General features: G+C 43.7%; 2 protein-coding genes across 2 annotated transcripts in view; one reads left to right on the top strand and one right to left on the bottom strand.

Moving 5' to 3' along the window:
* Positions 1-1,810: 1,810 nt before the first annotated feature.
* Positions 1,811-5,819, top strand: LOC144104368 (uncharacterized). The gene is made up of 2 exons (XM_077637328.1): positions 1,811-2,212; positions 4,393-5,819. The coding sequence occupies exons 1-2, from the start codon at positions 1,901-1,903 to the stop codon at positions 4,981-4,983; spliced, it is 903 nt and encodes a 300-aa protein (XP_077493454.1). The 5' UTR covers positions 1,811-1,900; the 3' UTR covers positions 4,984-5,819.
* Positions 5,820-10,077: 4,258 nt separating this feature from the next.
* LOC144105515 (uncharacterized) overlaps positions 10,078-13,874 on the bottom strand; it is an 8,038-nt gene continuing 4,241 nt past the window's right edge. The window contains exon 3 of the mRNA XM_077638635.1: positions 10,078-11,365. Within this exon, the coding sequence (XP_077494761.1) occupies positions 11,006-11,365 (360 nt within the window). The 3' untranslated portion in view covers positions 10,078-11,005. The remainder of the gene's footprint in view (positions 11,366-13,874) is intronic.

Here is a 13,874-nt window from a genome sequence, read left to right on the forward strand (position 1 = left end):
CCGATCTGCACGTAGTACGGTGTTGCAGAGATTTTTGAAATGCTGAGTGGCTAACTTAAGTGCAGATGATGTGGACTTGTCGAGTCGACTTATGTGGGAAGTGCTGAGGTGATGATGGTGTCTTCGGGCTTGATGGCACATAACCACGGCGGGGGATTTGCCAGGGTTCATTGCGGATACAAACGCACTCATGGAGATGGAGTGGAGTGCTTCAATAATTTTGTGGCTAGAGCAGAATTTGTACAAAAATAAAAAATGAAACGAAAAAGCAGCGAATTCATATTCACAAGTATGCAAATACTTTGGCTTCATGCTTGCTTTCTCTGTGGATTGAAAAAAGTAATCACAGCACTTATATGGTATATGCTGCAATTGTTTTAGGCACCTGACGCAGTTCTTGCAAAAAAAGTATTATCAAATGCCTGTAAAAAAGCAGCAGTATTCCGCGATTCCCTCTACTTCTGAGTAAATATGGCTCCCTACAAGCTTTGGCTCTCCAACGGCAGGTTTGTTCTGCACCATTTTCTTCTCATTTTCATTATCCTCTGGTTCTTTGGTGCATTGTGTGAAAAACAATAATAAAACATTTATCACAGATGAAACAAATAGTTAATTTCTCAAAACGTAATGTTTCCTGAGCTTATGTTACTCTGCTTTTTAAATTATTCAGCTCAGGACAAAATATAAATATTATCTATAAAAACTACAGAACAATCATTTGATGGTAGAATAGAAAATAGCTGACTATAAAGGCTCTTTGAATAGATTTTGTCAGATGCTCTGATTTCTTAATTTCTAAAATGCAAGCGAGACAAAGCAACAAAGGCTTCAAAATGTCAGGGATAAATACTATTTTTTTTACAATTTCGTAATCTTTTGGACCTGCATCTTTTAATAACTGAAATATAAGATTGGTCGAGCTGTTTGTTTGGCTACCATAACGTTTTGAATGTCCATTTTCTTTCCTCCTAAATTCTTCCTTTTCCTGATCATTTGCAAGTGATAACAGGAAGGTTTGTCTCTGCCTATTTTACTGCCCTCGCGTTTTAAATTGGAACTTATACGATAAATACATAATCTTAATTTCGTTTATCCGCAGTTAGCTTTTGCGCATTTTGTTCTTTTCAATGAGATATCTATAACTCTACACAAGAGGTCCGGTTAAAGGTGCTGCGTTTTTGAAGGGCACTGGCAGCAGTAGGTTCTTCTGTTTCTCTCTTGGCCATATGGCAACACTCTATGTATAAATAAACCGTTAAAAATTCGAGCCTAAATACAAGTTTTTTTTCGCCTGTGGTGTTAAATATTTTTTGTTTCCTTTGTAGCGCATTGTGAATCAAAACAAGTGAGGGCCAAGGTTGAGGACTACCATTGATCTATAAAGGGAAGTCGCTAGGAATTACAAGCGCAAGATTTCCATATGCGCCGTGTGTGCACGTTCTGAAGTGCGCGTGCAAATGAAATTTTCTCTAAGACACAAAAGTTGCTTGTAGACATGACGATGCACGACGAATACAATGCTAGCGCTTTGTTTTTGTGAGATTGTAAATCAACTGACACCACACACAACAGCTGCTTAATGGCCCTGACTTATTCCGATGGAGGGTATTGTTGACGTCTTTATGCACATTATAAAGTGCGCGTTCTCCCAGAGCTAAGCCGTAAAAATTTGGCAAAAATCGTAATGAGCAACATACGCTCCCCCCCCCCCCCCCCCCCGTAGACGCGATTGCGGGCGCTGTAAGAGTAACTTATTATCACACGCCGCCATGCGTCAACGAGAGGCAGCAGACCTCAGAGTGATTGTAGTCATGGAGACAGCCGGACAAAAAGAAAAGGGAGTGGACATCAGTTATAAGTGCGTGTAATCCTAGGGCAAAAAAACAGCTGTGCTGATAGTATGGCTGCAAGTGCAGTAGGTGCAGCAATGGCTTCTGAATATATGGAGTACATTCTGGTCGGGTTCTCTTCAGACCTCGACTGGAGGCCTCTGAGTTTGGTGAGGCCATTTCCAGAGTACTGGACTTGCGACGCCTGTGGATTGGTGCACAAGAGAGCCGCCTTGCTCCCTTGCAAAAACATGCTTTGCGAGAGTTGCTACAACCACTCGGCACAGGACGAAGCCTGGGTTTGCCCCATAGACGGCATTAAGAGCGAGCAGCGTGACGTTGAAATGAGGGAACTGAATTCTGCAGAGCTGCTCAGCAGAGAGGTAAGTGGAGTATAAAAATGTGGGCGGGGCTGTCTTTTACGATAGTTGTTCTGTTTCAAACAATCGCGGGAAAGTCTTGAAGTGGGGCGGGCGACGTTTTAGATCTATGAGATTCTGTTTGCAAAATCTAGTAGGGCCCTTTTCGAAGATTGAGGCGGTTGGAGGTGGAGGCGGTGGTTGCGATTTCTAATATGCTGTTTATTGTTAAAACTGCAACATTAAAGCCAAAAAGGTCTCAACACACACTTTATATTAAAGCGATGTGACGAAAATATGCTTGTATTAGAATCCCCAGGTAATATTAATGATAATTAAAATAATCTTTTTTTCCCATCAGAATGATGTAGGAAGCAGTGCGTAAAAGTTGTCTACAAACGGCAGCTTCACAAAGGCACACAGCCCCCTGTAAGAGGCGGCAAGAGGTGACAGCGGTGTGCACAAACTGCTCACACAAAAAGATAACACAAAACCGATATCAAGAATATAAAGAGAGAACAAAGCCTGCAAGAAGGTATGCCGTTCAGGAAAACAATAAGCACGTGAAATAGAGATTTAGCTGTAAAGCTGTCGTATTTCATGTCTCTACGTTTTACTCAAGTTAGTACCACGGTTTTCCGATATTCATTTAACAATGTGGGAAGTGTGAACAAGTTTTATCGAATAATTAATTTCAGCATGTAGAACTGGTTAGGTGGATTTTGACACATTATCCTGATAGAAGGAACAAAGTGGTACTGATTTTACAAATAAAGCAACCATAACAATGCTCGAATTGAATATTTGCTCAATTCTTTTTTCTTATCCACTGGATTATGTCGACCTTAATATGCACTAAATTCCTTTGCATTCTGAGATATTTCTCTGTAGAAATGCCGGGCATATGAGAAGCGTCTGATGCCCCTTATTTAAGTTTCGATTTCCTTCCTTTATAGGGCAACCGCAGCACTTTCTGAGCATTGTGCGATATTAAAAGATTAAACTGTACATAGGCTTCAAATAAAGCATGCCGTTCTGTTTTTGTTAGTGTTTCATTCAAATGGTGACGCAATCGATAATTAAATTTCAGGCTTCTTGTTACGACAATGTAGAAGTGCCGAAAAGCTGGGTAGGACATCACGGGTATAAAAATTTCGCATTTCCGCGGCCGACAACTACGCCCTACCGAGCGCCATTGGATACTGTCAGAAAACTCTCGGCGTGCTTTGCCTGCAGAGAGATCGTTTCTCTCGCCTTAGAGCCAGTGTTTATGCGTTGGAATTCTGCCTATAGTCAGATGACGTCGTGATGCGCACCCCTTTTGGCGCCTTGCGCTGCGCAGAAGTTTTACGGCCCTCACGATTTTATTTGGCGATTACGTCACCATTTCAATTGCTAGCACAAAAAGACTTCGCATGGTTTACCTGCAAGTTTCACACAGTCGAACCCTTCAAGCTCGTCGAATTCTAAACCTATGCAGTTGCCCTTTAATCTCGCGGTGGACTACGCTTTACATTTTTCTATTTGCCCTTACTGTTACAGTCATTACTTGTTTAATTGTTTCAAGGGAATGTTTAGTTATGCAATACAGAATTTTTGCTGATGTTGTGCTCTCTACGCGCTGTTCCTTCGGGTTTTTTAAAATGCACGGGTGCACTCCTCTCTCATGCGAGCGATAGGATTTAACACGACAGCGTTAAAGGGCCCGTAACCCAGAAATTCGAACGTCGGCGTTTTCGGCGTCCTCGTTGTGATTCAAAAATCATGGCAGTGGGTTGTTCAGGTGGCCCTTGACAACGACCTAAGAGGAAGGTGTGCCACCTAGGTCACGGGTCCTTGTTTCGTCATCACGACCTGCCCAACGGATAGTAAGCAAACTGCGTAACTGTGGCAGTTGGCAGGTAAAATAGTAATTGGTTGCTAGGGGTGAGCAACCTGGGCTGCACAATGGCCGCCGCTGGGAGAACCTGCCATCGCAGGGCACTGGCGAAAAGCTTATATGCTGCACCACTGGGGCAGGAGGGTTGTGAGGATTCCCAGGGGTCTATGAATGTGAAGGAGAGAACGGCCTTTTGCATATATGGGAATTAACCGCTTACGCTACCACGTCAGACCCTTAAACCGGAGCTTGATTGTCTAATCCACTTTCTTTGTGGCACCCTAAACATTTTGGATGCCTAAATAAGCGTACTTTATCGTTCCAGGTGAAGTGTTGGAATCGAGAAAGTGGCTGTGGAGCCGTGTTGCCTGCTTCGAAGATCGCCCAGCACTTCCAGACTGAATGTGGACACCACTCTGTTAACTGTCGCAAGTGTTCGGCGATCGTCCTCTACGACGACATCTGCGCGCACCTGAGGTCGAAGTACTGCACATCGGCGACATCCCTTCCAGCCGAATGTGGAGGGTATACCAGCCGCAAGGACCAGCTGGCGCTGGTTACGTCAGAGACACAAGCATTAAAACGACCAGGCACTGATGTGAAAACGAACCCTCACATCCGGTTTGTTGACAGCAGCAAAGACATTCACCAAACAGGCGAAATTGTACACGGGGTAGAAAAATACGAAGACCCTCTGAAACAGGAACTCGATAGAGGCATTAACAGCGTCAAGGAAACAATCAGACGGGAGGTGGCGCAAATGACGAGAGAACAGCGCGACTCTCAGAAAGAGTGCTTGATTGCAATAACGTCCTTGAGCGATGAAACGGCACAACGTACGATAGCAAATGGTGTTTCTATGAACACCCTTTCGAATAGTGTGAAAAGACTGGAAATAATTTTGGATAACAAATAGGCTAAAATGGCAGGAGAGCAGCTGGAAATGTTTTCCCAGACAACAGGATGCATTGAGGATGCTACGAAAGAACTGAAGGAATGCAAGAAGATGTTGAATCAAGTAGGAAAAATATTCCGAAACACCAACGTGCACGGGTCGTGTTACGACTTTTTCTTGAAAGGTGTGAAGCCACTTCGAGAAGAGGCCCTTAGGAAGGGCTTCACTGTATACCAGGGCGATAAGATATATCTACTCGGCTACTACCTGTCACAAGGAGTTTATCTTCAAAAGCAGAGTGAAACCGTAACTCTGCATGCCCGCATCCGCCTGAACATGGGTGACATGGATGACGTTGTTCATTGGCCTTTCACGAAAACAGTGAAGCTGCGTGTCCTACATCCAACACGTTGGGCTGAACACGAGATCAACGAAACTATTTCCGGTAGAGTTTCCGGGAGTGAAAGACCGGACGTGAGTAGCACTGCTGCTATTTATACAACTTCTTCCCTCAACCTCGATGACTTGATCAATGATGGTTACGTAGAGCGTGATGAATTGAGGGTGGAGTTTGAACTGCTGCCGTGATTCGCGGTCTAATGAAAGAAGACGCCAATAGACTTCACATAGTGATAGCTCTTGGTTCAAAGTTGCTTTCTTAGTGTGAGCTTTAGTGCAGATAGTTCGACTATTACTCAGTTCGTTCGACTCGTCTATCTCGTGTTACCTTTTTAGCACAGATTGAACGAATAACACTCGGGCATATTTTCATACCTTCACAGACTTTTATGTATCTATTGAAACCATGTAAGACTGCTGCAACGAGCAAAAAGTGTTCAATAAAGCTTTAAGTCTGCTTCAAGCATAAAGATCTTGTTCTTCTGGCATAATATTTTTTTCTGCTGTTAACACAATGATCAGCACTTTGAACTAACGGAACATGAGGTTAGACATCTTGATTTGTGCCACCCGGAGAGTGCGCAAATCTCGTCAGTCGCAAGTGTCGCCTATTGAAATTATTGTGTTGTTTTCAAAAATTCTATTTCAAATGGTGAAGACGTTTCTTTTCTACACTCGGTTGTGAAGCGTGCGTTTGATGTCTTTTCTATAGCTTACACGCTTCCATAGCTTCCATAGCTGTACTATTTAGCTGTACTTAATATAATCCTCTTGGGTGTAGCATATTTCATCTAAGAGACTAATTTTTTCAGCAACATTCGCCTAAGCGCTGTAAATGCCTTCTTCTCCAAAGTTCTGCTTGCGCCAGGGACAGCTGCAGCAGCGTCACGTGAGACAGGAACAGGTACCGCACAGCGGTAGCTACCTTTCCACTTTGCCTTAGCCGCCGCACGCCGAAAACACAATTGCTTTGGCTCAGGTCATCGTTCTGACTACTTTCAGCTTAACTATTCTCACTCAACCTTCACACTAACTTTCTGGAGCGAAGTTAATATTGTTTTCAGATTGAGGTAGGAAAGTCATGAGATTGCGCACTCTGCCACACATACACCAGCATCTTTCTTGTAGGCCGCATCTTATCAGCTGCATTCCTGAACTCTCCGCACACGCGCTCGTCTGCCTGCCCACCGAAGTCTTTAAAGAGCAAAGTAGCTCTTGAACCGTGATTTCCACCCCACCCCCCTATCTCGTTCTGGTATTCTGGCATGGTGATGTCGACAGTGCCTCTCAGGCTCAGATACTGCAACACATCTTAAATAATATGCTCCTGTGCGGATAGGCTACACTTCACAATTTTTTGGCAATGTGAAAGTGAGCAGTGTATAAATATTTATGAAATGACCGCTTCTTACACCTGAAGAATCCGACAAGAGAGATTTTCATCCTCAATGGAGATATCAGAAACAAAAATTGGTGGGGACACTGAAGCTTTGCCTCAACGGTACAACGTGATAGCTTAACGGGTTAATGCCCATATATGCAGCATTGGTGGTGCTCTACTTAACATTCGTAGATTGCTGGCAGTCCTGACACCACTCCTACAGCAGTGACGCAGCGGTTAAGCCATGCGCCACTGTCCTGCGATTGCAGGTGCTGCCACCGGTGGGGCTTGTGCGACTCACGTTCCTCTTGCCGAGCAAACTCTGGCGACCAGGGAAAAATTTAACTGTCACCTGGCAGAGTGCGCACTTTGCTTACAATCCTATGGGCAGGTTGTGATTTCGGGACAAGGTTACGTGGCCTAAGTGGTCCACCTGCCTCCTAGGTCGCTTCATTGGGAATTTGTTATGGATTTTTCGTTGACGTTAGACGACGTCGACGCCACAGTTACTCTCAAAATGGCTCCTTAATCATATCGCGTTAATATATGTTGCTTTGGGCAAACTGCGTGTTTTTCTAATTGTCTCTGTATTGCCGCAATTCCTGTGTTATAATTACATACATATAGATAATTTTCATGCATCCCACTTCCTTGTGTAACGCCTCCAGGGGCCTGGAAGGAATTGGAAAAAATAAAGAAATAAATAAATAGAAGAACAAACAAATAAATAAATAAATTGCTTCTCTGTCATGGCTCGGGAGCAGTTCCAGCACCTTCCCAAACCGAGCCAGAAATGGGGTGTTTAGTTTGACGCCAAGCGCTAGCCGGTTTATTTCCACCGTTGTGAATCAGACAGAGCCACGAATGTAGGTAACAAGAAAAAGAAATATATTTTCGCGAAAACTACACAGAGGCAAATCAAACGCGGCGTTACATTAAGCAAAAATACGATGTGGTGGGTACAAATAAACTACGTTACACGTAATAGCACCTTTATAATTGAGTACATGCAAATTACACAAGAACTATTGGAATTAAATGAAGACAGATGAATAATGAAAGCACGCGAAAGTTGCAAATGAAGAGAAGTGGAAAAGAAGCATACTACTTGGGCCGCAGTGACAGTTCATTCACCTACGACGTCAAAGCGATTCTCGAAGGCGAACGTCCTCCTGGAACAGCCAGCACGTTGTCGAGGTAGATGCAGTGTTGTCGGCGTCTTGGAGTCTCGGGAGGGCTCGGCGGTGGGGCTACGCCCCGAGGAGCGAACTGAAGTGGGTAAGGTGCGGACCTCTTTTTATAGTCTTTTCGGTGGTTGACGGAGACTGTCATGGATACTGTCGTTTGTTGCCCAGTCACCTCACCCCTGAAAGCTCGCGCATGTTCACAAACTGCTTTGCCATTGCTTGGCCTTACTGTTGCAGCGGTGTGAAGGTCACTTTACTTATGGGTCGCCGTACATTACAAATAAACAAAAAACAGACGCGCGGGTCACGTTCAAGGCCAAAAATTAAGATACAAACAGAACAAAACTTCTCGTACACTCTCCTCTGTCTCCAGCGGTTCACCACAAGAATCATGTACTGCTAATACAGCGTGCACTTACACGTACTCGACGAAAAGCACTTTATCCCAAAGCTTAGGGCACACAACATTTTGAAAAACACGGGATGCCTAAATATGTTTATTTATATATGCATATATGGTGCCAAGCTTGGGAAATTCTTCGTGCGCACTATTTGTAAAGTACACACAATCATACCGGGCCCTAGTACGAAACTATCTGATCAAAAATCACGCCAGACTAAAATCAAAGGTTGCATTGGAGTTCTTGGGGATTGATCTTGTCAGAGAATCACAAAGCTTCTCTGGGGTCTTGATTTTTATTTCGTAAGAAGGAAGGATTCACACCCACTGCTGCATATTTAGGCGTAGGGAAGCTTTATTTCTTCCTAAAGAATTTAAGGCAGCAGGTGTGCGTCATGAATATCTGTGGTGTGATTTCAGTGCATTATAATTGAAGTTACCGAAGTGACTTCATGATCTTCACAGAACGATGAAGAGGGCGCGTTGGAACGCTGTTTCGTGTAAATTTAAATATCCGCAAAAACTAGCTTACTTCGAAGGCAAATCCAATTTCTAACAGTGCAGGTTAGGGCAGCTGTTCAAAAAAAATTAAGATATATGTCGCAACAATGTAATTTAAGTGTTGATTTTCTTATTTAAAATGCCGCATGCGAACAGGTTAATTTACACAAAAAGCTAGAATTGTTGGCCTGCGTGATGGTTGTAGGAGAGGCGTAAGCGGCGAAGAAGAAAGATCTGATGGATATGGACATGATGGGATGGGTGTGGGTTACTAAAATACACGTGTTATAGTTTATAAAAACACATCACGCAATGTCTGATTACCGCCGCGAGTAAAGACCTAGCTGCTTTCAAACGAAGAAACGCTTGAACAGCAAGGCGGCCGTTCTTCAACTGCAACAGGCACGATGAAGTGTCTCCTTGGCGTCCTCCGACAACAGCGTATTGTGGAAAGAAGGAAAGAGCGCCCAACGCCTCTCTTCCATGCAATATGCTGAGTTCGGTTCTCAACATCTGTGACGTGACAAGAGCCAAACCTTTGACAGCCTGCACGCACGCAAGCCCAGGGGACGTGGACAGCCTTTGCTAGATGGTGCATTTGCCACCAGGTGCTGCTTGCACTGAGCATCGAAAATTCCCGCGTTAATTAATTTTTAATGTTAGGTACACGCCACTGATTATTTATGGCCGCAAAATCTCCTCGCCGAAAACGCAGGCATCTATTTAAAAGGATGACAGGGCACAAGCAATTTGAATGGCCGCCATCTTGGATTCGAGCAACCGAAACTATGTCGCCATTTCGTCCCCTGACGTCATACTCACATAGTTCCATCACTACCCACCATATTATATCGTGACGTCATCATTGGCACGCGGCATGTGGTTGTTTCTGCAATGAAATTGTAGATGGCGCATAAGTCTCAATGCGAGATGCGCTGTTTTCTAGTTGCAGCCACAGATGGCGCTTTGATCTCAGGGTGGTAGGAGACCTCACGAAATCTCTAAACGTGGTGAGTAGTTGCTGCCAGAGATGGCGCCGTGATCAAGGGTGGTAGCAGACCCCACGAAACCTCGGAGCGTGATGAGTAAGAGCTGACGCTCTTAAAGATCCGTAAATCTCGTTAAGGTGGAGAGCAGCCTCACGGGGAAAACGAGAACGCATACAGGCAAAAGAACTGCTTGCACTTTGGGCAGTCGACGATGATAAAAGAACACCAAAAATATAACAAAAAAAGACAACAGGTCAAACAGTACCACGTTGTTCCTGACAAGAACGTCATATGAAATGAGGGGACGATGAGGGATTGAACGTGCAGCAGCAACAAGATAGGACTGAAACTCGTTGGGACATCAAGATCTATTGCTCGGGAACGCTCTCTTTAAAACAGATTTATCTCCATTTCGTTCTTGACTGACCCGCGGATTATCTAAGCTTTTCTATTTCGTTTCGTCATATACAATTCATCACTTTTGAAATTACGAAAATAAAATGGAAACAACGGAAGTTTTCTTTCTGTTGTCCGTTGGGTTTACTTTAACATTGGTTCTTCTGAAGGTGCTTTATCCGGAATGAGAAAAAGGTCAGGCAGTAGAGCATCGACGGGAATTCAGAATTCGCAGTAACTGAAAGCATTACGACAACTTCGGAAAAATGCTGCTCACATGTATGCCTGAAAAAAATTGCTGGCAAAGCAACACTGTGTCTGAGCGTATGCCGCTGCCTACCCTTGGCTTTCGGAAAACATTAGTAGTGTCGAGCTTTTCTAGAAATGAGTAACTAGCGCCATCTCTCGGCTCAAGAAGCGAACACTTCGCAATTTAAAGGGAATATTTTGCTTTGAGAACGTTGTTAAGATAGCTGTGTAATATTCCTGCTGGCTGAAAAATGCGGCTAGGAACATAGTTACCACGCACTTCGAGAAGTTTGGGATGTTTGATAACATCACTGAAATATGCTGAATGTACCGAATTTGAGCAGAAATTTGGGATTCTCATTGTCTTAATGCACACGGCGGAAGCCACCCAAAACTAAAAACCTTCCTCAAGATTTTCTGGGCTAGGCAATTGCCGCGGACTCGAATCACCGCAAAAACAATGAAAAACCTCCAGAGAATTAAGCCACAGTGGTTCTTTGGCAGTTACGGTTTGCACGCGCAGAGCAGGATACGGTGACTACTAGCGCGGAAGTAATTTGACAATATCGGTGGCGACGCGGGCAACCGAAGCAACCAATGCCATCCCGCCTTTGGCCATTTCTAGCTTGTATCTTGTGTTCATTGCACGCTCAGTTTCAAAAAGTTCCTGTTCGAGCTGTTCAATCTTCTCTTGGTTCTCACATTCCAGTTTTTTAAGCTCGTACATATCTTTCTTCCATTGCTCCTCTTTTTCATTTTCTATCTTCCTTTCCAACTGCCTCTCCTCCTCTCTCTGTCTTTCCTCTTCTCTTTCTTTTTTCCTTTGCTCCTCCTTTTGCTGCTCTCTCAGAAGAATCTCCTCTGCGTCCTTGTAGAGACGATCGAAGTGCGCCACAAGGTCCTACAAAAGAAAGAACTACGTTACATGTCAATACCTCTTTTATTTTTTATTTATTTTACTTAACATAGTGTTAGTCCCACTGGGACTGTTACAGGAGTGGATTTGTAAGTAAGATACAAATTAACCTACAGTAACACAAAGGTCATCAATAAGGCGTAAAGAAACAAGATATTAAAGCATTCACAAACGGTCACATCGAGTGCGGCATATTTGACGGAAGATAGTCGACAACTCTGGTCTTCAAAGCATGCGTTCAAACACACCCCAAGCAGCAAGCAGCACAAGAGCTCTTGCTGAGCTCTGTTCATTTGCAGCGTTGCGTTTCATAGGAAGGAGCTGGCTATGCTGCATATTCAACCTCTAGTGCAGTGTGCAAAGGCCCACAGCATGTCCAACAATCGTGGGTAAAAATATTTGAAAATTTTTGAAAAACTGCAAGGCACTGGTATGGAAATATTGAACGTAATGGTCGATTCTTTCGATATCCAGCAAAATCCTTCTATTATAGGGTTCCCATTGCTCGCATCTAGCATTTAAGACTTCCATAGAAAGCCAATGGATAGCGCTTTTCACGACAGAATAAACGTTAAAAGTAAAAAAAAAACTCACGCCTGCTGAAGGGAGATTTGCGGACATACTGAATGTAACAATGAAAGCTTAAATGAAAAATTGCGCTCATGAACTTTTTTCATTCAAAAAGGCTTTTGTGCGGAATTGTTGGGTATGACTGTATTCGTTCGCCTTTGATGCAAGCGGCGCGAATGACTCTGCATGGTGTGAGGACCACTAAAACTCTTTCGCTCACGAAAGCAACTTATATGATCGAACTGATAACTAGCTACTTTGATCATCTGAACAAAACAATTGGCGAACGCTTAAGCTTCGCCTTTAAGAGCGGAACGTGAGAGGATGTTGCAGCGCCGCCAGGGAATCCACAGAACGCCATTACCCGCTCGGCGCGACGCCTTGCCGTTGGAAAAATCGCGTACTCACAGTTATACTAATGCACGAATCAGTACAGAAAGACACTTCACGAAGTCAAAGACCACAACGCCATCACTAAGTACACTTTTTATTCAGTTCGAACCGACGAGATTTTGTATCGTGTTCTGCGCATGCTTACCTCACAATCTGAACGACCTGGGTTCGATTTCCCGCATCTTCACAAAAAAATTAATTCGCAGCTTCTCGTGTTACAACGCCGACTACGCCAACAACGCCGACACCGGCTTTTGAGCGACGCGAGCCCCTTAACGCCATAGCGTTGAAACTATCGAAATCCGCCCAGTGTTTTCCAGCAATAAAGGCTATGCTCGCAGCCTTCGACCCCGTATGACCAAGTTGGCTGAACGTTAGTGTTCAAGTGTTCAATAGAAAACATCGAACAACCGAAACAGAATAGTTTTTTATGCAAATGGGTAAATCAGAGAGTGAAGCAAGAGAAAGGGAAAGAAAACTGTAGCCGGTGGAAAGGCGGAGAGGGCAGATGGTGGAACGCTACCCAAGCCTCAATCTAGAAGCTAGTAGAAAGTTAAGGAAAGGAAAAGGGAGAAGGAGACTGTATATGGGGAGTCGCGGTTAAAATTAGCTCCATGGACTGCCCATGAAGCTGGAAGTGTCAGTGCTCACAATGACTTACACAAGGAGTTCTGGCAGAATCAAAAAAGATTTAGATATAGAACAAGGCATAAACCGCGGCCAGTATTCGTGGGATATCAAGGGGAGGTAAAATCTGCAAGCTTCAGCCGGAGCTGCTTTTTTTATTTTATTTACTTATAAATACTGCGGTCTTGAACAACAAGACCATCGCAGGTGGGTACATAATTTGTGTAACCCCAAACGACAAAAAAAAGGAAATACAGCAGACAAGGCGTCACAGCAACGAAATTAGTACATCACACTGTACTGTATCGTTTCACAACCTCAGAATATATATACTGCAGTCATAGAGCCAAGCATATAATTAAGTAAATCTCAACAAATCACTCATCAACCGAACATTCAAAATTTCGTCACTTGTTGCAGCAGTGCCTCAAAATGGGACAAATTATTCTCTTCGACTATATGACCAGCAAGGTTGTTCCATTCGGTAATAGTTCTAGGAAAATAGGAATATTTGTAGCAGTTCGTTCTTGTGGATAAAGGTTTTACGGAAAGAGAATGTCTCAGGCGTGTTGCATAACCACTAGAGTAACTAACAATTTTTGAGATATCAATGTTGTATTCATTTCATTTCATTTCATTTATTTGTCCCTTAAAGGCCCGAAGGCATTACATAAGGGGGGGCGTACATACAGGTTGGAGGGTAGTAGCAGAGAACACAAAAGAAAGAAAGGGGGAAAAATACACGGGGTACCAAAAAAGTGTACAATAATATACAAACTAAAAGCAAGAAATAAACATACAAAAAAAAGAAAACAAGGAACAATTGGCACTTCGGTGTCGCAGTATGAATATGTTTATGAGAAGTGATTAGCCAGTTTCTCGCGGAAAAGGCGGCGATCGGAGC

Source organism: Amblyomma americanum, chromosome 9, assembly GCF_052857255.1.
Source record: "Amblyomma americanum isolate KBUSLIRL-KWMA chromosome 9, ASM5285725v1, whole genome shotgun sequence".
In the NCBI taxonomy this organism is placed as follows: Eukaryota; Metazoa; Arthropoda; class Arachnida; order Ixodida; family Ixodidae; genus Amblyomma; species Amblyomma americanum.